The following is a 21,399-nucleotide window of genomic DNA, read 5'->3' as shown; positions in this document are numbered from 1 at the left end:
TGGTTTGTGGGAAAATTTTGTCTCAGTCTTTCCTACCTGTTTTGAAGTGGGTTTTTCTTCCTTTGCCTGATATGAAGGAGTCACTCAGCTGGTTTGGGCATTTCTTTCAGAGAAAGAAACCTTTTCTTTCTTTACTAAATGTAACTGTAGGTCTGGTGTGTCTGTGTGGGAGGTGGGTTCAGCAGCCTCCTAGGTTGCTGTCTTAAACTAGGACCCAGTGGGGACCGTTTTCAAGGCTGCTTACCACAACTAAATTCTGAAAACCTGTAGACCATGTTAAGTATTTATTTTATTCTAAAGGTTATAGGAAACTATGAAAGACTTTTAAACAGAGAATTCATAAGCTCAGATTTGAATTAAAAAATAACTGCCCAGTGTCAGGAATAGGTAGGCTAGTGTGGATGCTGGAAACTAAAAGATTACCGGTGGCTTAGAGGTTAAAGCATCTGCCTGTAATGCGGGAGACCTGGGTTCGATCCCTGGGTCAGGAAGATCCCCTGGAGAAGGAAATGGCAACCCACTCCAGTATTCTTGCTTGGAGAATCCCATGGACAGAGGAGCTTGTCGGGCTACAGTCCACGGGTCGCAAAGAGTCGGACACAACTGAGCGACTTTCGGTTCGGTATAGAGGATGAGTATGCTGTGGTGGTTTGAAGTTTAGTGGTAGCCGTGGAAATGGAATAAGTGGATACCATAAAAGGATGTCAGTGATGTGAAATTTGTGTACCTAAAAGATAGCTTTGATGAGGGAGTTCAAAGGAAGAAGTCAAGGATGATTCTCCGTGTTCTGTCTCCTCCAGTAGTGTGGATGGTGGCGCTGTTTCCTGGGACAGGACCAAAGGGAACAATTTAAGTCCACCATTTAAGAGGAGGAGGAGGAGCTGGCGGAAGTTAGAAAAAAGCAGGAGATGAAGGTGACACATTCTTTCCATCTGGTGATGGGTCTGTAGTTTTTAATTCCTTCTAGCTTGAAAACAGTATAATCAATGTTGAAGGAAAGACATGTCTAAGAGATAGCTGGCTTCTTTTGTTCAACATTTTTTTCAACACATATATTTTTCAGACTTCATTGTATGAAAGACATTGTGTTGAGTAATGCCTAATGTTCGAGGTGAAATGGCAAATTCTAGCTCAGACAGTCTCACAAGTTGTTAGCATCTCAGAGGTGTCACAAAGTTTTGATTCTTTCAGTTGACTATTTGAGTTCTAGAAACATGATTTTTGTTTACTTTCTCAGAAGTGAGCAGAGAGCTCTTTCACCTTAACCAAACTGATGTCAAAGTTCCACTGGTCAGCTGTCACGTCATTAAGGTAGAATAAGGAATAGAAATGTCAGCTGCCCAACAGGGTTTTTTCTCCCCTCTAAGAAAGCCAGGATATTGTTTACTGAGCATCGTATCAGCAGGGGCGTTAGACACCCTAAATATATAGTTTCCTCAAGCTGTGATAATCTGTGCCATCTTTTCTTCTATGTGGTACACCTGCCAGAACAGTAGGTGAAACCAGGGGCTTACTGAAAGATCCTAGTGGTTCCCCCTCTTCTCCCTGTACCGCCATCACCATGCACACCCTCCACCCCCATCTGCTGTGCTCCTGCCGGGTCTCCGTTCTCTTTGGTAACTATGAGTAAACTCAGAACATTCAATGAAAGAAATGTGACTGTGTCAAATTTGGTTTTACTGCTTTGCTGTTGGTTTGTTTGTAATCCAGTTGTATTTGGTATCTTGGATATTCAAGCTCAAGAAAGTAAATAAAGCACTCAGCAAACTATAGTATGTTGAATTCCTCATTCTTATCCTAGATACTTATGAGAAGCTAAAATACGGTTCAGATTTGGGTTGTGAGAGAAAGTTTTGTTTTTTCAAATTGAGAAACTGTAAGCATGGAGTTGCTGTTTACCAAGAAGGGGAAGACTGAGTGGAGTGAATTTGAGGGAGACAGTCACTGGCTGGTGCTTGAGGCACCTTTTACGCTGTATGTGGACATAAATGTTGTTTGGGCAGCTGCATATATGATTCTGAAGTTAAGAGGAGACCTCTTGGCTATATTAAATTTGCATGTTTTTGGCATGTTGATGGCATTGCAAGCCATAAGACAAAATGAAATCACCGAAATGATATGAATAGAGGAGCGAAGCTCTGGGATTGAGCACGGGACACACCTGGACAGTGAGGTTTTGGAGATGAGGAACCAACAGAAGAGAAGGAGCAGCTGTTGAACAGGAGTAAATTCGAGAGTAGTATTCTTAAAGCCAAGCGGAGAGCGTCTCAAGGGTGAGAGAACAAAGCAAGTACTGAAGAAAAGGGGGTTGGATGAATCAGACATGAGGGGGCGGTCCTGGTGGTCCAGGGATTAGGGATCCGCCTTCCAGGGCCGAGGACACGGGTTCGAGCCCTGGCTGGGGACTGAGATCCCACATGCTGAAGGGCAGCTAAGCCTGTGAGCCACAACTCGAGAGGAGACTGGCAGCACAACAGAAGGTGCCACGTGCTGCAGCTTAGACCCAGTGCAACCAAGGAGAGTTTAGAAAAGAAACAGAGACATGAGGAAATTTGGGGGATTGATAGATGTGCTCATTATCTTGATTGTGGGATGGTTTTACAGGTTTACATGTATCCTTCACATATGCTGTATGTTACACATATGCAGTTTTTATATCACTTATTTCTCAATAAGTGAAGTTGCTCAGTCATGTCTGACTCTTTGTGACCCCATGGACTGTCCATGGGATTTTCCAGGCAAGAGTACTGGAGTCGGTTGCCATTTCCTTCTCCAGGAGATCTTCCCCACCCAGGGACTGAACCCGGGTCTCCCACTACAATGCTTTACCATCTGAGCCACCAGAGAAGTCCAATTTCTCAATAAGGCAACATTTAAAAAATTTCTTGTATTAAATATTCATTTATTTTTTTTTTAAAGGAAGGAGTGAACAGCTGTCAAATGCTTTTGATAGATCAAGTAAGATGAGAATTTTCTAGGAAATAGCATCCTTGCTTGCCTTAACTAGAATACTGTCAGTGGAGTTGTGGGTACAGAAGTGTGATTTGTGTGAGTTCAAGAGAGAATGGGAAGAGAGGAAATAGAGACAGAGCTCCAGACAACTTTTTAAAAGAGTTTTGCTGAAAAGAGAATTTGAAAAATGAGATTGAAGGGAGATGTGAAGTCAAAAGGAAGCTTTTTGTTTTGTTTTTAAGAAGGAAACAGTTACAGCTTACAAAGGTAGGATAGCTTGTTTTTATGTAGATGGTAATAAATTGACAGGAAAAAATAGATGCTATGTGAAAGGAAAAGTGTCATGGGAAAAGAGAAGAATTTCTGTAGTGATATCCATATATTCCTTTGCCATTGGTCTTGAGAATTCTGCCCATATTTATGACAATGAATTTCTAAATCTGTTTGGATATGCTTTTTATTTTATTCATTGTTTATTTTAAAACTTCATGGGTCACTTTTGAAAATAGCTTTATTTAAAGCCGATATATGTTATTTATATATAATTGCCGTGTTTGATATTCTTCATCTTGTCTGTTCTTAAGGTTGATACTGATTATATACTGGTGTCTCTTATTTTGTTTCAAGAAATTATAATATCCATGCTTCTTCAAATAGAATGTAGATCTTCCAATCTAGCATTTACCAGGATAACTGAGATTGTTACATCAAGCTACCATCATTAGCTGCTAAGAGTCTTTCCTTAACATGATGTGCTCTCTCAATAAAGTAGCTATGTGAAATAGTTTTACAGAAGAATTTGACAAAGTAAAAATTTTGTCAAAGTAAAATTATTTTTGTCAAAGTAAATTTTGCACTTCTAATACTCTTAGGATTGATTGCTTTGAGGGTGGGGAAAAAATTGATGTACTCTTTGCTTGTGGTAGCAGTTTCTTCAAATTTTCTGTTTCACAACCCTGATCATAATTCTTTCCATAGGTGATGGGAAACTCAGGAACTTTCAAAAGAAGTCTTTTATTTTCTGCCCTGTCTTATTTGGGTTTTGAAACTTATCAAGTCATTTCCCAGGCTGTTATGGTTCATGCTGCAGCCAAAGGTAAGCCTAAGCTAAACATCGAGAACACTTAGAGTTATTTGTATTTGTTATATTTTGTTAATAACTTACTATGTTTGAATGTCAGTCTGATGTGTGTGTATATATATATATATATATATATATATATATATATATTCCCTGGTGGCTCAGATGAAGAATCCTGCAATGCAGGAGACCCAGGTTCTGTCCCGGAGTTGGGACGATCCCCTGGAGAAGAGAATGGCAACACACTCCAGTATTCTTGCCTGGAGAATTCCATGGATAGAGGAGCTGGTGGGCTACAGTCCATGGCGTCGTGAAGAGTTGGACACAATTGAGCAACTAACAGTTTCACTTTTCATTTTCATACATGTGTGTGTGTGTGTGTGTATCTGTGTACACAGTAGAGCCTGGAGTAGGAAATGGCAACCCACTCCAGTATTCTTGCCTGGAGAATCCCATGGACAGCAGAGCCTGACGGGCTGCAGTCCCTGGGGTCTCAGAGTGGGACATGACTGAGCGCACCACAGCAGCAGCAATAACAAAGGCTCTGTGTGGAAGGTAAGGGTATCATAAATTCCTCACAGGGAATTACTTTTTTCATTTTTAAAACTGTGTCATATTTAGTTAGTACTAGAGTAAGTTTTCTAATTTTTTATTTTTGAAGGTTTTAATAAATGAATATTAAGTAACATGAATATTCATATTCATTAAGTAAGTGAATATTAAGTATTATGTGTAATAGCTTCATACTTATTTCTACTACACTTCACATTTTGATTGTTCAGAATTTCTGATCTTTCTTTATAGGTGATTTCTGTATCTGATTTCTTTTGCTTCTATGTAAAAGTGTTCATGTGTCTTAGAATTATTGCCAACTGGCTTGGGAAGACTTACTTTATTTTGCCTTTTTTCTTTTATAGTCTTCGAAATTGAAGAAGTCCTTGAACAAGCAGACTACTTATATGAAAGTGGAGAAACAGAAAAACTTTACCAGTTGCTAACCCAGTACAAGGAAAGGTGGGTGATGTATCATAGGCCTAGGTTTGCTGTTGACTGAAATTTTCTGTTATTTAATAATTAACATATTCTTGGTGCTTGGAATTTTTATAGTTTTTAAAAGTTTTTACTTCAAAGTAATATTTCTTAGAGTTCAATTTATAGTATTTTTTTTTCTTATGTTAAGTGACTCAAAAGTGCTACATATATTTCATTGATTTAGAAAAGGTGGTTCTACTTACTCATTCTAGGTAATGTCGACATTTTTTCTTTTTGTTACTTTGCTTTGAATACAAGGTAGTCATTAAATAGACGTTTATTGTCTTTATCTATGTCATATATTTTTCATTTCTTCTGAGTTAATTTCTTACTGCTGTAGGATTTGAATGAACTAGGATTTTTTTGTCACCTTTGAATAATCCCTTTCCTATTTTTAATATTAGCATGCATGCTTAGTCCAGCACATTAATGTGTACTCATTTTGTGGGGGAGAATGGAGATGGAAAGAGGAGATTCAGCCCAATAAAATAAGTCAAATCAGGCTAAATGGCATTTCCAGGTCATTGATCTGCCTCATCTACTGAACTAAAAATATTGAGCCATTTTCAACCGACTTTCTTAGATTTTCCCAAACCAGTTTTCCCCAGAAGACCCATCAATTTCACTTCCTAAATATCTGTAGGATCCAACTTTTCTTCTCCTTCGTCCCCTCAGTAACTTGAGGTGGTTGGCTTGGCATTTTATAGTCACTTCAGTAATAGCAACATAAGCTATAAGGTGGCTGTTGTTCTCTGGCTCAGTTGTGTCCGACTCTTGCTGATCCCATGGACTATAGCCTGCCAGGCTCCTCTGTCCATGGGATTCTCCAGATAGGAACGCTGGAGCGGGTTGCCATTCCTCCTCCAGGGGGTCTTCCTGACCCAGGGGTGGAACCCAGGTCTGCTGCATCGCAGGTGGTTCTTTACCACCGAGCCACCAGGGAGGCTGTCAGGAGGCTATTCTATATTCACTGGATTATAGATACGCTATTGCTACTTACCCTCCGTTTCTCTTTTTAATGATATTTTATTTAGATTTTACTTTGATTTATGTATTTAACTGTCTCGGGCTGAGCTGGGCCTTCACTGCTGCACGTGGGCTGCCTCTGGTTGCTGAGAGCGGGGCCACCGTGCGCAGGCTGCTCTCTGTGGTGGCTCCTCCTGCTGAGGAGCACGGCCTCCAGGTGTATGCGCTTCACTGCTCCACAGCATGTGGGATCTTCCTGAACCACTGATCAAATCCATGTGCCCTGCATTGGCAGGTGGATTCTTAACCCCTGGACCACCGGGGAAGTCCCTACCTTTAGTTTCACTCAATTTTTTTTTTTTAAGTAATATTTATGTATTTTATTTTATTTTTTAACTTTACAATATTGCATTGGTTTTGCCATATATCAACATGAATCTGCCACAGGTATACACGTGTTCCCCATCGAATACTATTTTTGTTTTAAAGTATAACTTAGTAGGTTGAAAGAGAAACATTTAATAAAAGGAATTTTTATTAAAATGGCTTCCCAGGTGGCACAGTGGTAAAACATCCATCTGCTATAAAGGAGACACAAGAGATGTGGGTTCGATCCCTGGGCCGGGAAGATCCCCTGGAGGAGGAAATGGCAACCCACTCCAGTGTTCTTGTCTGGAAAATTTCATGGACAGAGGAGCCTGGTGGACTGTAGTTCATGGGGGTTGCAAAGAGTTGGACATGACTGAGCAACTGAGCATGCATGCACAATTTGTTTTATTTATTAGACATTTCTATCTTATATAATTTTATTTAAACGGCAGTTCTTCAAGGAGTCCAGAGCCCTTGCTTTAAATATTCCATGCATCACGGTATGGGTGACATATTCAAAGATAAGATTTATTTTGAGATTACATTATATTTAATCATCATTCATTAACAGGTATTTATCATATATATTTTTGTATGCCAGGTACTATATTTGGAGCTATGGATACAGCATTTTGTTTCATAGTGCATAACCTTGTCTTTAAATTAATATATTTTATAGTCCTGTCTGAAGCAGTTAGTGAGTTGTCTGAAGCACAGTGCCACTGAACTCAAATGTCAAGTTATATGTTGAATTTTGTAGGGAAATTGTTTAGAGAATTCAAATATAAAGATATTTTCTAAGGAAATTAGTATTTTAGATATTACAGGTAACTTAATGTTTGTATACAATATTGGATATTTTGGAGGAAATTTTAGCACATATAGATTTGTGTGATAGAAAATAATAAATTTAACATTATGAATTATGGATTTTGATATTGTGTTGCTTGCTATGTCCTCACTGACCTGAAAGACCGTATGTATTCATTAGTGATATGACCTTTAACCATGAAAGTGTGAGCTAAAATGGTTGTTGTTTTATATTTATTTCACATCAGTGAAGATGCAGAGTTACTGTGGCGTTTGGCACGGGCATCACGTGATGTAGCTCAGCTTAGTGGAACCTCGGAAGAGGAGAAAAAGTTCTTGGTATATGAAGCCCTAGAGTATGCGAAAAGGGCACTAGAGAAAAACGAATCCAGTTGTGCGGCCCATAAGGTGAGGTGCTTAAGTAATGAGACCGTTACCGTGTATTGAAACGGATTTTGGTCTGTACTTATCTGTTATATGTAACTTACATAGGAACGAAATCGCTCTCTTTTAAAGAAGTAGGGAAGAAATTTATTTTTATAAACTGTTTTTCAAAAAGAAGTAGTATTTTTCTTTGCGTTCTTGAACATCTGTTCTAGATTCATTAGTGTGCTCGATAAATTACTTTGTGAAGGCTTATTTTTAAACTGAAGCATTAGTTCCATCAGTTACCTCTCTCTTTAGTTCTAGTTGTAAAAACACGGGACTAATGTTTTCTCATTTTCCTCACATTTTATTTCTGTCTCATGTGGAGATAGGAGTATAGCAGCTGGACAGCAGATACCTAGTGTAACTTTTTACATGTGACTTCACTAGCTTCTAGATTTCCTGACTGGTTTAGAATAATCTTTTCAGTGGACATGGTGGGGAGGCCAAGGGACACTATTGATATTTTGGATTAGGACCTTACTTTACCACATTAGACTGTCCCCAGGGAAGCCCCCAAGTCATTGTGAGAGCCGAATTCTGTCTTTACGCATTTGCAAATGCTCCCTTTAGGGGATGGTTCCATCTGCCCTGATCCCCACCACCACCGTTTCTTGTTTATATTAAGAATATAACATACAGACCCTTTAAATTTGTTATGACTTGTTTATGGCCCGGAATATGTCCATATTTGTACATGTTCTTTTTGCACATGGAAGGCGTAGTTATTCAGCTGCTGTTGCGCATGCGTCATGCGTGTCATTCCGGTCAAGTTGTTTTACATGTGGTAGTGTGTATGTGTTGATGCTGCTTTCTCTGTTCGTCCCACTTCCCCCTCTGTGTCCATAAGTCCAGTCTCCACATCCACATCTCCATTCCTTGCCTGCAAATAGGTTCATCAATACCAATTTTCTAGAGTCTGTATATATGGGTTAATATACTATATTTGCTTTTCTCTTTTGGACTTACTGCACTCTGTATAATAGGTTTCAGGTTCATCCACCTCACTAGAACTGACTCAAATTTGTTCTTTTTATGGTTGCGTAATATTCCGTTGTATATGTGTACCATATATTTATCCCTTCTTCTGTCGATGGACATCTGGGTTGCTTCCATGTCCTAGCTGTTGTAAATAGTGCTACTGTGAACATTGGGATACATGTGTCTTTTTCAGTTATGGTTTCCTCAGGGTATATATGCCCAGTAGTGGGATTGCTGGGTCATAGTCGTTTTATTCCTAGTTTTCAAGAAAGCTCCATGCTGTTCTCCATAGTGGCTGTATCAATTTACATTCCCACCAACAGTGCAAGAGGGTTCCCTTTTCTCCACACCCTCTCCAGCATTTATTGTTTGTAGACTTTTTGACAATGGCCATTCTGACTGGTGTGAGGTGATAAACCTCATTGTGGTTTTGATTTACATTTCTTGTCCTGAGTCTGACTTTCGCCAGCACCTAGGTTTATGAAGCTTGGATATTTGGTTTCAGTTCTCAGGGAAGAAGCTCGGATTGTCTCAGTTTGGGTTTGTTGTCCAGCTATGGGCGTGAGGACAAAGTCACGATTGATAGATATGGCCATTATTACTATAGTAACGTGGCTGTGAAATAAGAAACAGTGCCCAGAAAATAGGTTGAGAAAATAAAACGATAATGTTAAATTGCACATTTTTATAAATTTATATTCATATCATAAATATGAATCATTATATCCCCATTGTGTTGGTAACTTTCTTAGAGATACACTGACCTCTGTCTTATATTATAGTTCTCTATAAACATGTCCTAACTTAAGTTCCTTACGGGCTATGTCTACTTTTTCTTTGTATTTTCTAGTATATTTAATACAGGTTTTGTGCTCAGCTTTTGTTAAATGAGAATAACTACTGAGGAGTTGCAGCCTGGTATTGAATGGGATATTATGGAATATTAGTACTCTTATTCCTTTGTTTCTTCTGTTTTTAGTGGTATGCAATCTGTATTGGTGATGTTGGAGATTATGAAGGAATCAAGGCTAAAATTGCAAATGCCTACATTATCAAGGAGCATTTTGAGGTACCGATGGACTTGAAGAGTCAATAGTTTTCTGAGTAGACTTCTGTTTCACTTATTTCTTGCTGGATAGCAAACCACCTAAAGCTCAGTGGCCTAAAACAGTGACAAATTATTTCTCAAAATTCTGTGGACTAACCGTGCACAGTCGTGCCTCCATTCTGCTCGTTGTGGCTGAGGTCATTTAAAGGGCTCCCTTCACCTGGACCCTCAGCTCGGACAGGAATGGACGAGATGCCCTCTCGCGTGTGGCGTTTCTCCCTACTTTTCTTCTCAACATTTAGTGCTGTAGCCCACGCTTCTGTGTCGCATAGTCACTGCTTCCAAGAGTGAGCGTGCCAGGGGAAAAGTTCCACTGTGCAGACTTTTATCAAGCATGTTTGCATCACACTTAGTAATAACCTGTCGGCCTAAACAAGTCATTTGGCCAAGACCAGAGAACGTGAGGGGGGGTTATACAAAGTCCTGCGTGCCAGGAGGTATGGTCTCATCCGGCGGTCTAATCTAATTGACACACTGCCGGGGTCCAGCCCCGGCGGATCCAGGGAATTCGAGGCGGGGACGGCGTCGGCGAGGATCAGGAAACAACTGCTTAATTAAACGTTAATTAAGGATATAAGGAGTAATGGAATAAGGATAGCTCAGTGAGGAAATTCAGTGGAGAAAAGAGGCTGAATAATTCAGTCAGAAGGTAAGAGAAAGAACGACATGAGGAGACCAAGTTTCGGTGAACAAGGCCCGCACTTTATTTTCCAAAGTAGTTTTTATACCTTAAGTTATGCATAGAGGATAATGGGGGAAGGGGTAGAGTCAGGCAGCAAACCAGGCTTTCTTCCTGCAAACTTATCATATGCAAAAGTTTAGGTGATTTGCATCATCTTCTGGCCCAGAGGCCTTTTCCTCTAAAGGTGATTATTCTAAAGTCAGGCGCCAGCCTCCAAAAAGCATTAGATAAAGTTGCATTCCTACAGAGCAAAGGTGTGGTGGGCTATAACAAGAAAAAGAATTAACTCAAGGGTCCCAGGTTACAAACATTAAAGCTACTATTTACACCAATTATATTAATCAATACACTGCCAGGCACACAGCAGGTAAGGGATATGGAGACTTAGCAGCAAATATTGGCCCAACAAGTGAAAATCCCTTCACCAATACAATTTCTAATCAATCTTTTGACTGCTCAAAGGAATCTGTATTTAGACAGTTTAGAACATCTCATGCCTCTCACAGTTTGGAGGCTCTGAGCAATCACATGTGGCCGGAAAAACCTATTCAGGCAGGCTAGAGGACTTCCAAGGGAGTTTGTAGGTTGAAACACTGTCACACCCAGAAATTATTAACTGGAGCTGTAAGCTAACTCTTTTTTCAGAGAGAGGTAGTGGGGGACAGCCCCCCGTAAAGTCAGAGGTGTAGGTGAAAGCACAAAGCAGAAAGTAGGCAGACTCTGGTTTTGGGGGTAGATTGCTCGAGAATTTCCAGGGAGACTCCTGAGGCTTGATCCCGCCTTTGTGTATGCCAAGCCTCCTTCCTCATGACCTTTGCCAGGGGCGGAGCTCGCTCCCCGCAACATACCACTTGCAAAGGTAATAGTACTATATATGAGTATGATCTCTGTGTTTTAATATTTCCCCCAAAGTTCATTTACTTATTATAGTAAGCTCTTCCTTAGGTGCCAGAAACTCTCCAGGAATTTGTATGTTTCATGTTGTACTTACACATTATTCTATTGTCCAAAAACAAGCAACAAAAAAACTGCAGCTAAAAACCCAGTGTATTTATCTTTTGATATTATAGACCATCTCAAAAATACAAATTAAGAGAAAGTGATGAAAACAAACATATTTATCATTACTGATTCAATTCCTAATTATTGTAATGACTAGAAGGAAAGAGCACTGGACTAGGAGTCAGAAGACTTAGCTTCTAATTTGGGCATCAATAGTATATATATACATGTATACATACACACACACACATATACGTTGATATACATACATACATATTTTGATTTAGTAATACAGATTTTTCACATTTTAAGACCTTTGAAATCAGATTGCATTATATATAATCAGCAGTGCTTTTTTCTTAGTGGTATATAAAATGATGATGTCATACCTTTTATGTTATCTTAGAGATTCAGTGAAATAGAATCTCAGATGCATTAGATAAATCACTTAGATTATTTTGTGCCTTGGGATGTAGAAATACCTGATAACTTCCAAGTGAATAATGAAACACTGCATATAATAAACATACACTTCAAAGAAACTGTGAAGACTATAGATTATTTAAAAATAAGCAATGTTTCTAAGTTTTTAAGTGTGTATATTAACTATATTTTTTAAATGACAGTGTTTAGTGTTTATATACTTAAAAGATCATTTAAACTACTTCTATTTCACATTCCATTATTACATCTAAAACCATAAGGAATTACTATTTCGGTATTGTTTTTGAAGAAACTTAAACTTATGACAGAAAGGATTATAAAAGAAAAGATTTGCTTAAGTATAGCCCCTCTGAATACATCCCAAAAGTAAATTAAACTGTAATATCCCAAGGCATCAGTTGTATATGGTGAATTAACTTCTTTCCTTTGCATCAAAATGGACTAGCTCTGTACCATTCTTGGCAGAATGGAAAATATAGTAACTTGTATAATATTTTGTAGGGCTTAATTTTCTGGTGGAACTCTGATTTGGAAAGCCTGCTTAGAATATGAGCTGTATATACTTTAAAGTATATTCTTCTGTGTAAAGCACATCACTTTATTTATAGAAAAGTCAAAATTAGGTCAATGGTGATTCCTACCCATATTATTGGTAACGAGATTTCCGCCAAGTCATAGGTGATTAGCCTTATTTAGCTATTCTCTCTCTCATTACTAACATTATGAGACTTACAAAAAAGTAAAAATAATGATGACTCTGATGATAGAAAATATTACTGTGTTAAGCACCTCCTGTTAACTTGCTCATTTAATTTTTACCACAACCTTATAAGTTAAGTGTACTGCTTTCCTGATTCTGTACAAGAGCAAACTCAGGCTTGGAAAGAATACAGAACTTGCTAAGGTCAAAAAGTTAGAGGTCACTGAGCTGTGATTTGAACCCTATTTGGTCTGACTTCAGAGTCACTGTAGTAACTAGTACAGGTACTTAAAAATGTGTATTTCACACATTATCAACTGAAAGTGAAAATGTGTTTTTATAGAAAAGTGTAAGCTAGCAAGTCTTAAAAAGGGTTTTTTTTTTTTAATATGTATATTTAATAGGATTAACATTAATCTGTGAGATTTCCTTAGTGGTTTTCAACAAAATAATGAAAAATTGAGGAGTAATTTTTTTAAAGTTGTTGTTGTAGTTCTGTAGTTTATGCTTTACATTAATTCATATAGGACCTGCACATAATAAATAGAAACTAGGGAGACTATCAGTATATTTTATATTGTACATAATTATTCTATTAATGAATTCTGTGAATAAGTAGTATTTATTCTCCCTTTGTTAAATATAGATGGGGAAGTTAAACCAAATTTGCACATAGGAAGAGACTTTCTAAAATTATGTATTTTGTTTTTCTAACAATAATTTTACTTAACAGTCATATAGGACTTGCCACAAAGAACTATTATTTTGTTTTCCTTTAATCTTGAAGATATAACTGAGAGTGATATATTATCACTGTTGTCAAATTCGATTCATTCAGATTTTGTTTTCTTTCCTCTTGCTATATCCTGCTATCAGTTTCTGATTCTTATAAAATAGTAATCTAAGTAATTAATAGTGTGCTGAAATAAATTTAAAGAGTCAAAAGGAAGAAAATTTGTGTTGATTATCTTAGAAAAATGAAATTCTTGGTTGCATTTTTTTTTAAATCATGGGTTTTGTCAGCAAATATGGTAACGTACTTATTGGTGTTTAGAAAACAAATATGATTTATTTTCTCATTTCTTGTTAGAAAGCAATTGAACTGAACCCTAAAGACGCTACTTCAATTCACCTTATGGGTATTTGGTAAGAAAATTTCTTGAAATAAATATTTCAGTGGTACTTACTATCATCTTATTTTGTAGTATATAAAAAAGTAAAATGTTTCAAATATTTGGGAGTCAAGAGTGTTTAATCCATTAGATTAACTTACAGTTGTAGTGGTTATTTAGTGTTTAGTATTTAGAAAATATTAAATTTGATTGTGATTTTGTTAAATATTGTTATTCAGATTATTTAGAAATAGGTACTAAGACTAAACAGGCATTGAAACTTTTCATTAGACTTTACATTCCCTTTTTTTGGGAAAGATTATTCTCATTTACCAGACTAAATGGAATTGGATTAAGCTAACTATATAAAAATAGGATGGCCTCAGAGGGTCTTTGTATCTTCAAAGTATGTCAAATACAGTGTGATTCATCTGAGGAATTTTAGTGTCTTTCCATTTTTATGTAATCTCTCTTCAAAGCACATCCTTATTTTGCTGGTATGAGCATACACCAGTGTGTTAAATGCTTACTGGTTTGAGAGTCTTAGGTTTACCACCATTTTCTTTATGTGTGGTCTACAGAGCTGAGTATTTATTGTCTTCCATGAGGGGTGCAATTGGAGAGGGAAATGGCAAGCCACTCCAGTGTTCTTGCCTGGAGAATCCCAGGGACAGAGGAGCCTGGTGGGCTGCCGTCTATGGGGTCGCACAGAGTTGGACACGACTGAAGCGACTTAGCAGCAGCAGCAGCATGAGGGGTGCAAAGTCCCGTATCAAACTCTCTTTAAAGAGAAGTAAATACTGGATAAAGGACATGTTTAACAAAACACATACTGAGTGAGAATTAATGATGATTGAGGGATAGTAATTCAGATGCTGGTGACCAAATATGAATGAACTAGTTTCTTTCTCAAGGACTTCAGACCCTAATCAAAGATCGAACACTTTTTTCCTCCTTATTTCAGAAAGTTGTCGAGAGTTTTGCTGTTACTTTTTTTATTAACCTTTTTATTTTGTACTGGAGTATAGCTGGTTAGCGATGCTGTGATGGTTTCAGGTGGACAGCCAGGGCCTCGGCCGTACATATCCATGTGTCCCTTCTCCCTCGAACCCCCTCCCATCCAGGCTGCCACGTGACACTGAGCAGAGCTCCCTGTGCTGTGGAACTAGCTTAGGGCTGCTAGTGGGGGCGGAAGGTGAGTGGGGAAGGAGTATTTAGGGAGTGTGGGATGGACAGGCACACACTGCTGTGTTTAAGATGGATAAGCAGCAAGGGCCTCCTCTAATATCGGATGTTCATTACTGCCTCTCCCTTTCACATTTGTAAACTTGTTGGTTGTTCTTGTCATTTAAGTATACCATGTTTTGTTATTTTTCTTGTTTTTTTAAAAACTTCTCTGAGTTAGTTTTTATGTAAAAAAATAGGGGTAATGATTCTATCTCATTTTATTATTGTAAGGAGTAGATGAGATAATCACTCAGCTCAGCACTTTGTACAAAGTGAGTACTCAGTGGTGAATGATACACTGTAGTATCATTACTATTATAAATATTGCTTACTGTTTACACCTAGTCACAAAATACACCGTGATCAATGGAGCAATATCAGTCAGTCTCTAAATAACTCAGTATAAATATTAACCTACTGGGTATTATGAGAAGTATAAGCTGTTTAAATATACAGTAGGAGAAGATCCCCTTTATATATGTTAATATGCTTAGTTCTCTTTAAGAGAAAAAAAGAAGGTGCAATTTGAATACATGTGTCATTTTCTTTCCCTATAGGTGTTACACAGTTGCTGAAATGCCTTGGTATCAAAGAAGGATTGCTAAAGTGCTGTTTGCAACTCCGCCTAGCTCCACCTATGAGGAGGTAGTGTGAGGTCCTTTGTTGGTTATTCTGGTTTCTTAACCGCTGGGCCGCTCTGCGGTGTCCACTCATCCGGAGCTCTGAGCAGTGAGGGCCGCCAGCACGTTCTGATGGCCCCGTGCGGCTCTTATCACAGAGGCCTAATGCTTATGATCCGTGATGGTGAGTGTTTGTTTCCCTTTTAGGTGAATGGCTGATCATTCTGGTTTATTGCCCCTAAAGAACCCCGTGGCTGAAAGCTACCTTCATTTTCTTTTTGAAATCTGTAACATATGAAAATTATAAAATAGAGCAGGAAATACGCAATTGCTTCTCAGTATATTTTAGGGACACATTCTAGGCTTCCCTGGTGGCCCAGATGGCACACATTCTGTAAGATAACAGCCGTCTGGGAATTAGAGCATGTTTGTATTGATAGATAGTACTTAGAGCATTTTGTAAAAGCAGGTTTGAAAGCCTTATAGTCTCATTTCTAAGGTCTTTGCTTTTCCTGTTAAAAGTAAAACCTGAAAGGGATTTCAGGGCACATATTTTGGGTTTACTTATCACAAAATTTTCAGGGTAAGGAAGGAGACGGTTGAAAAACATTTCCCAATACTTGATCACAGTGTTTTCTGTGAAGCTATAGTGTAGAATTTGAGGTAGAGTTGTGAAATATTTGTTTTTATTAAAAAGAATGCATTCTCACAAAAAAGACAGAATCATCTCTACTCCAACAAATTAGTTATGTATCTAAAAGATAAGTGTCAGTTGCCGTACTATGGAAACAGGTTTAAGTGGGACGAAAAGGAATTAGCAGGGACTTGCAGGTGGACATGAACATCTTATGTAGGGATTTCTGTTACAAAGGACTCTTAGAGATACATTGGCCCAACCTGTGTATTGCTGTAAACACACCTTTTAATTTTATCTAGTTTTTATTCATAAAGCCACTCTTCTGATTGAAGAAGAAAAATGTCAGAATAATCTGAGTTGTACATGATAATGATCTTTCCTCTCTTCATGTGGTGCTGGTTTCAGTCCGAGTTCTGAGTAACAATCAAGTTATTACTAGAAATGTATGTAATCTGTATTCTGATGATTTAATAGTGTTATGTTCAATTTTGCTGTATTAACTCTCATTGTTGATGAATTGACTGTTATTTAAGGGGATCATTATTTTAGGATGGTTTGATTTACTTCCTATATTTAATGTAGGAATAGATCTTTTGAAAAAATGCTTTTTCAGTACTCTGTTTTAATCCTTTTCAATGTATTGAAAATACAATTTTTGTGTATTTGACAGGCCCTAGGCTACTTTCACAGGGCAGAGCAAGGTAACCTTTTTTATTTCATATAACTGTATGAATGTCAAACATGTAATAGTAATTTTTCTTGTGGGGTCTTCCCGGACCAGGGGTAGAATGCGTGTCCCCTGCATTCCCGTCCAGTGTACCACGAGGGAAGTCCTCAAATAATTTTTAGAAGTCCTTATTTAGTAAAGATCTCCTGAGAAAGAAATAGACTCCTAGTGAATTTAGAGCTGCAGTTCTAACAGTCCTTCATTTGATGTAATTCAACCTTCCTTTTTGAGAGGAGGCTTTGATGGATTAACTCTTTAAGATTGCACAGCAAATCAGAAGCATGTATTTATCTTCATTTAAAATTTTTATTTTTTAACACCAAAGTATAATTGACATATAACACTGTATTAGCTTCATGTGTACAGCATGACTTGATATTCACAGACATCATGAAACACATCATGATCACAAAATCAAGTCCAGTCAACACCTGTCACCTCACAGAGTTACTAAAAGACACTTTTTAAAGATCAACTGTCTTAGCAAATTTCAGATGGCATTTAAATGAGAACTCTCTGCTTTAAACCAGGTCAGTCTTTGTTCTGTTGCAGATAGCCTTTTGTGGTGAAGAGTTTTATGTTACCCTTACTTTGAAGAAACAGCCAGCCTAGAAAACATTAGCTTACGTTTATCCTTTCTAATGGCAGAAACTAGAGACGTCAGAGACAGAAGCCTAAGGTCCAAATACTCCCACCCCCCCAAAAAAAAACCGTTGCCAATATGTCTATAAAACTTAATCAGAAGAAAATTAAAACAATTTACTAAATTTGAGAGCCTACTCATATGGACTTGTTCAAATGCTTTCATAATAGCAAAGCATTTTAAAACACATTTCTTCTAAAGAATTTTGTCTGAATGTTAACTGTGTTATGTGTTAATTCTGACTTACTGTTAATGACCTTCCATTGACATCCTCTCATGATGGTAGTTTTACATTATCATGGGTATGATGTGGGAATGCATTTTTCTCGAACTTAAAGTATAATTACAAAGTTAAAAAAGCACCTTAAGAGACTTAAGCATTTGGGTTGCTGAGAAGAACATGGTCATACTTTTATGGAGCCAAATGACCCTTGGTAATTCCATCATCCTCCAGGCTTCACTGTACGGTCACCTCCTCTCGGGGGCCTTTGCTTATGGCTGATGTTTGGTTTAGAAACTCTTCCCATGCTTTTAGTACCCTTTATTTCCCCCTTCATGGCCCTTAGCAGTCCACAGTGTGACTGTTTCCCTGTCTGAAACGAAATTCAGGGAAGATGTGACTGTCTTCTGCGTACATGGCACCCTCGTCGCTTAGCACAGAACACTGGGCAGACTTGCCAAAGGGCGGCGTAAGCGGGGGCGGAATGACGGAGTCTGCTTAACTCTGAGGAAGCCTTATGCACATCAGCATGGCATCTTACAAACATCTTCGGATTAAAGAACTAAAACAAGTTTGGGTTAAGAAACAAATGTAGTTAATCATAAATCATATCCAGGAAAAATTATACTTTAAATATAGAAGGGTCCCAGGTTGATAGGAAACTATAAATTAATGCAGTAAGACAGTCCCATGCTTTCCTTCATAGGCTTTTTGTTCACATTTTTGCTTCAGCCAAACATATTCTCCACTTAGATGTTAAAATTCTGCTCAGCCCCCAAGTCAGCCCGTGTGTAACCTCTTAGCTGCTTTTTTTCGGTTTCCCATAGAACTTTAAAATTTGTACTCCTGTCAAAGCAGTATCTCTATTCTTATGTTACATTCATATGTGCTAATGCTTGTCACTGCTTTTCATTACAAATTCCAAAAGAGCAGAGACTTTATCTGTGCTTAAACATAGCCCACGGGCTTCCCTGGCGGCTCAGCAGTAAAGAATCTGCCTGGAATGCAGGAGACAGGGGTTCGATCCCTGGGTCAGGAGGATCCCCTGGAGAAGGAAATGGCAACCCACTCTAGTATTCTTGCCTGGAGAATCCGTGGACAGAGAAGCCTGGTGGGCTACAGTCCCTGGGGTCACAAAGAGTCAGACAACAACTGGGCACCACCACCAAACAGCCCACATTCAGTAAAGGCTGATCAAATGTGTGTACACACACACACACACACACACACACACTCATCATGACTTCATTTACTCAGGCACCAAGTACATACTGAGCACAGTTCGAGGCACTGTTCTAGGCACTTAGGATCCAGGGAACAAAAGAGGTGGGGCTTATTGTCTATCAGGACCCCTCAGGTTTTCATCTATTAAATGGAGTACCAGTTTTATAAAATTGCTGTGAAAATAAGAAATATGTGTAATATAAATGGCTAGCACAAAGTAGACACTCAAAAAATAGTAATTATCTCAAAATTTTTTGATAGGAATAGTTGAGCGAAATAGAATCCTCATTAGCCTAGTATATTACAGTAAGTCCCTTACATACAAACTTTCAAGTTGGGAACCTGAAGAGATAGTTACGTTAGTTCACGTATCTGGTGTACACTGTCAGCGTGCGCGTCCCCTACAGGAGTGTGGGCTTCCGTGTGCTGGGCAGTGCTGTGGAGGCGCAGGATCTTCATTTCAAGCCCAGGAGGTCCGGAAGCAGGTGTGAGAGCAGCAGGGCTGTAGCTGGTATCTCCTGTGCTGACTGACGACCCTTCAGCTCTGCCATCTCCCCTCCTCCTCCTCCTCCACAAAGTAACTCTGTCTGTCCGCTCAGTGCCAGCCCCTGGATGCCAGCTGTTGTACTGTAAAGGTTTTTATGTATTATTTGTGAAAAGTATTCCACTACAATACTACATAGCCCATTGTATTAGTTGGCCTAGGCTAACTTTCCTGGACTTAGGAACCAACCAGACGTACGAATGTGTGCACTCTCAGAATGGGTCTTGTTCAAATGGAGGGGACCTACTGTATTGGCGTTTAGACCAGAAAATTTAAGCCTTGCAAAATAAGAGCAATACTGTTTCACTGGAGATAAAATGTAAATCCTTTTTCTTTCTTACGTACAGTGGATCCAAACTTCTACAGCAAAAACTTGCTCCTTCTAGGAAAGACATATTTGAAGCTGCACAACAAAAAGCTCGCTGCTTTCTGGCTAACAAAGGCCAAGGACTACCCAGCGCACACAGAGGAGGATAAACAGGTACAGCATCTCCAGAACAAGGCAGACAGGTTTCCACTGAGGCACGTGAAGGAAAGGGGAATCAAGAACTGCTTTAAAAATGTCATTGTCTAAATGCATATTATTAAATAATAGTGCTTATTTCAAATGTATATAGCAAATGTTTTTGGAGAAGGAAATGGCAACCCACTGCAGTATTCTTGCCTGGAAAATCCCACGGACAGAGGAGCCTAGCGGGCTACCGTCCATAGGGTTGCAAAGAGCTGGACACGACTGAATACACACACATAGCAAATATTTAGTTACTACCAACAAACATGTATGAATTTCTCACTACAATATAGAATTGTTCCTGTTTGACATATCTATATATAACAGATCAGGTGATTTCTAAAACATAAAAGGCAAGGAATGTGTGCTAATGTGAAAGAATTCTCCAAGCGTCTCATCTCTGAGTTCTCTAAGGAATTTTATTCTTTGTGTACTAGTCTGGTTTTTTTTGAAACTCTTAGAAAACTACTTTATAAACTTGTTTCACAAGTTGATCTCTGTGCAGTATTGTTTATTTATAATATGCATTCTTCCGTTTTAGATACAGACAGAAGCTGCTCAGCTACTTAGAGGTTTCAGTGACAAGAACTGAGAATTTTTCAATGAAGTACCTAAGGAGCATTGCCTTTTCATCAGATTTTAAAGATAATAAATACATTAACTATAACTGTTCTATGACTGTTCTTTTAACGTTGTGACCATTTAACAGATATACAAAACTCTAGATTTCTTCACAAATAACAAGGCAAAAGAAATGGTTCCCACAAGAGTGGTAGAGACGTCTCTATGGCTGAGAGGCAGAGATGACTGCACCCAAGCTGCCAGCGATACAGCAGGGCGTGAGATTGCCAAGGGGGATGGCAGCACGTCAGGATGGGGATCAAGAAAGGAAAGCTACAGTGCAGAAGCGCTGGCTTAGGAGGGGTGCATTTTCAAGTTGGACTGAAAAGCTGAGCCCTTGCAGAGAAGCAACAGTGACAGGAGCTCAGCAGTTAATTGATGTGTCTTGGAGCCAGCCTGCATAAGGAAAGAGCTGTCAGGAGAGGACTGAAAATGGAGTGGTTTCTTTTTTAAAACGTGAGGTAGTCTTAAAAGTGGATTGATTTTGTCACTCAGTTCAGTTCAGTCGCTCAGTCGTGTCCGACTCTTTGTGACCCCATGAATCGCAGCACGCCAGGCCTCCCTGTCCATCACCAACTCCCAGAATTCACCCAGACTCACGTCCATCGAGTCAGTGATGCCATCCAGCCATCTCATCCTCTGGCGTCCCCTTCTCCTCCTGCCCCCAATCCCTCCCAGCATCAGAGTCTTTTCCAATGAGTCAGCTCTTCGCATGAGGTGGCCAAAGTACTGGAGTTTCGGCTTCAGCATCATTCCTTCC

The 21,399-nt window shown here is 38.8% G+C and overlaps 1 protein-coding gene across 4 annotated transcripts in view; it reads left to right on the top strand.

Moving 5' to 3' along the window:
- The window catches only part of RMDN1 (regulator of microtubule dynamics 1), a 34,416-nt gene extending 13,324 nt beyond the window's left edge, over positions 1-21,092 (top strand). For 2 of the 4 annotated variants that reach the window (XM_005888280.3, XM_070382918.1), the window contains 9 exons: positions 3,931-4,048; positions 4,951-5,047; positions 7,459-7,618; positions 9,597-9,686; positions 13,644-13,699; positions 15,450-15,537; positions 16,820-16,850; positions 19,855-19,988; positions 20,560-21,092. In XM_005888280.3, the coding sequence (XP_005888342.1) occupies positions 3,931-4,048; positions 4,951-5,047; positions 7,459-7,618; positions 9,597-9,686; positions 13,644-13,699; positions 15,450-15,537; positions 16,820-16,850; positions 19,855-19,988; positions 20,560-20,610 (825 nt within the window). In that variant the 3' untranslated portion in view covers positions 20,611-21,092. The remainder of the gene's footprint in view (positions 1-3,930; positions 4,049-4,950; positions 5,048-7,458; positions 7,619-9,596; positions 9,687-13,643; positions 13,700-15,449; positions 15,538-16,819; positions 16,851-19,854; positions 19,989-20,559) is intronic. The other 2 variants (XR_011466896.1, XM_014480615.2) reach the window with 2 other exon arrangements.
- Positions 21,093-21,399: the final 307 nt, after the last annotated feature.

This window comes from Bos mutus, chromosome 14, assembly GCF_027580195.1.
Source record: "Bos mutus isolate GX-2022 chromosome 14, NWIPB_WYAK_1.1, whole genome shotgun sequence".
Taxonomy (NCBI): Eukaryota; Metazoa; Chordata; class Mammalia; order Artiodactyla; family Bovidae; genus Bos; species Bos mutus.
Note: the sequence above shows the minus strand (reverse complement) of the source record. Positions and strands in the feature narration are given on the sequence as shown.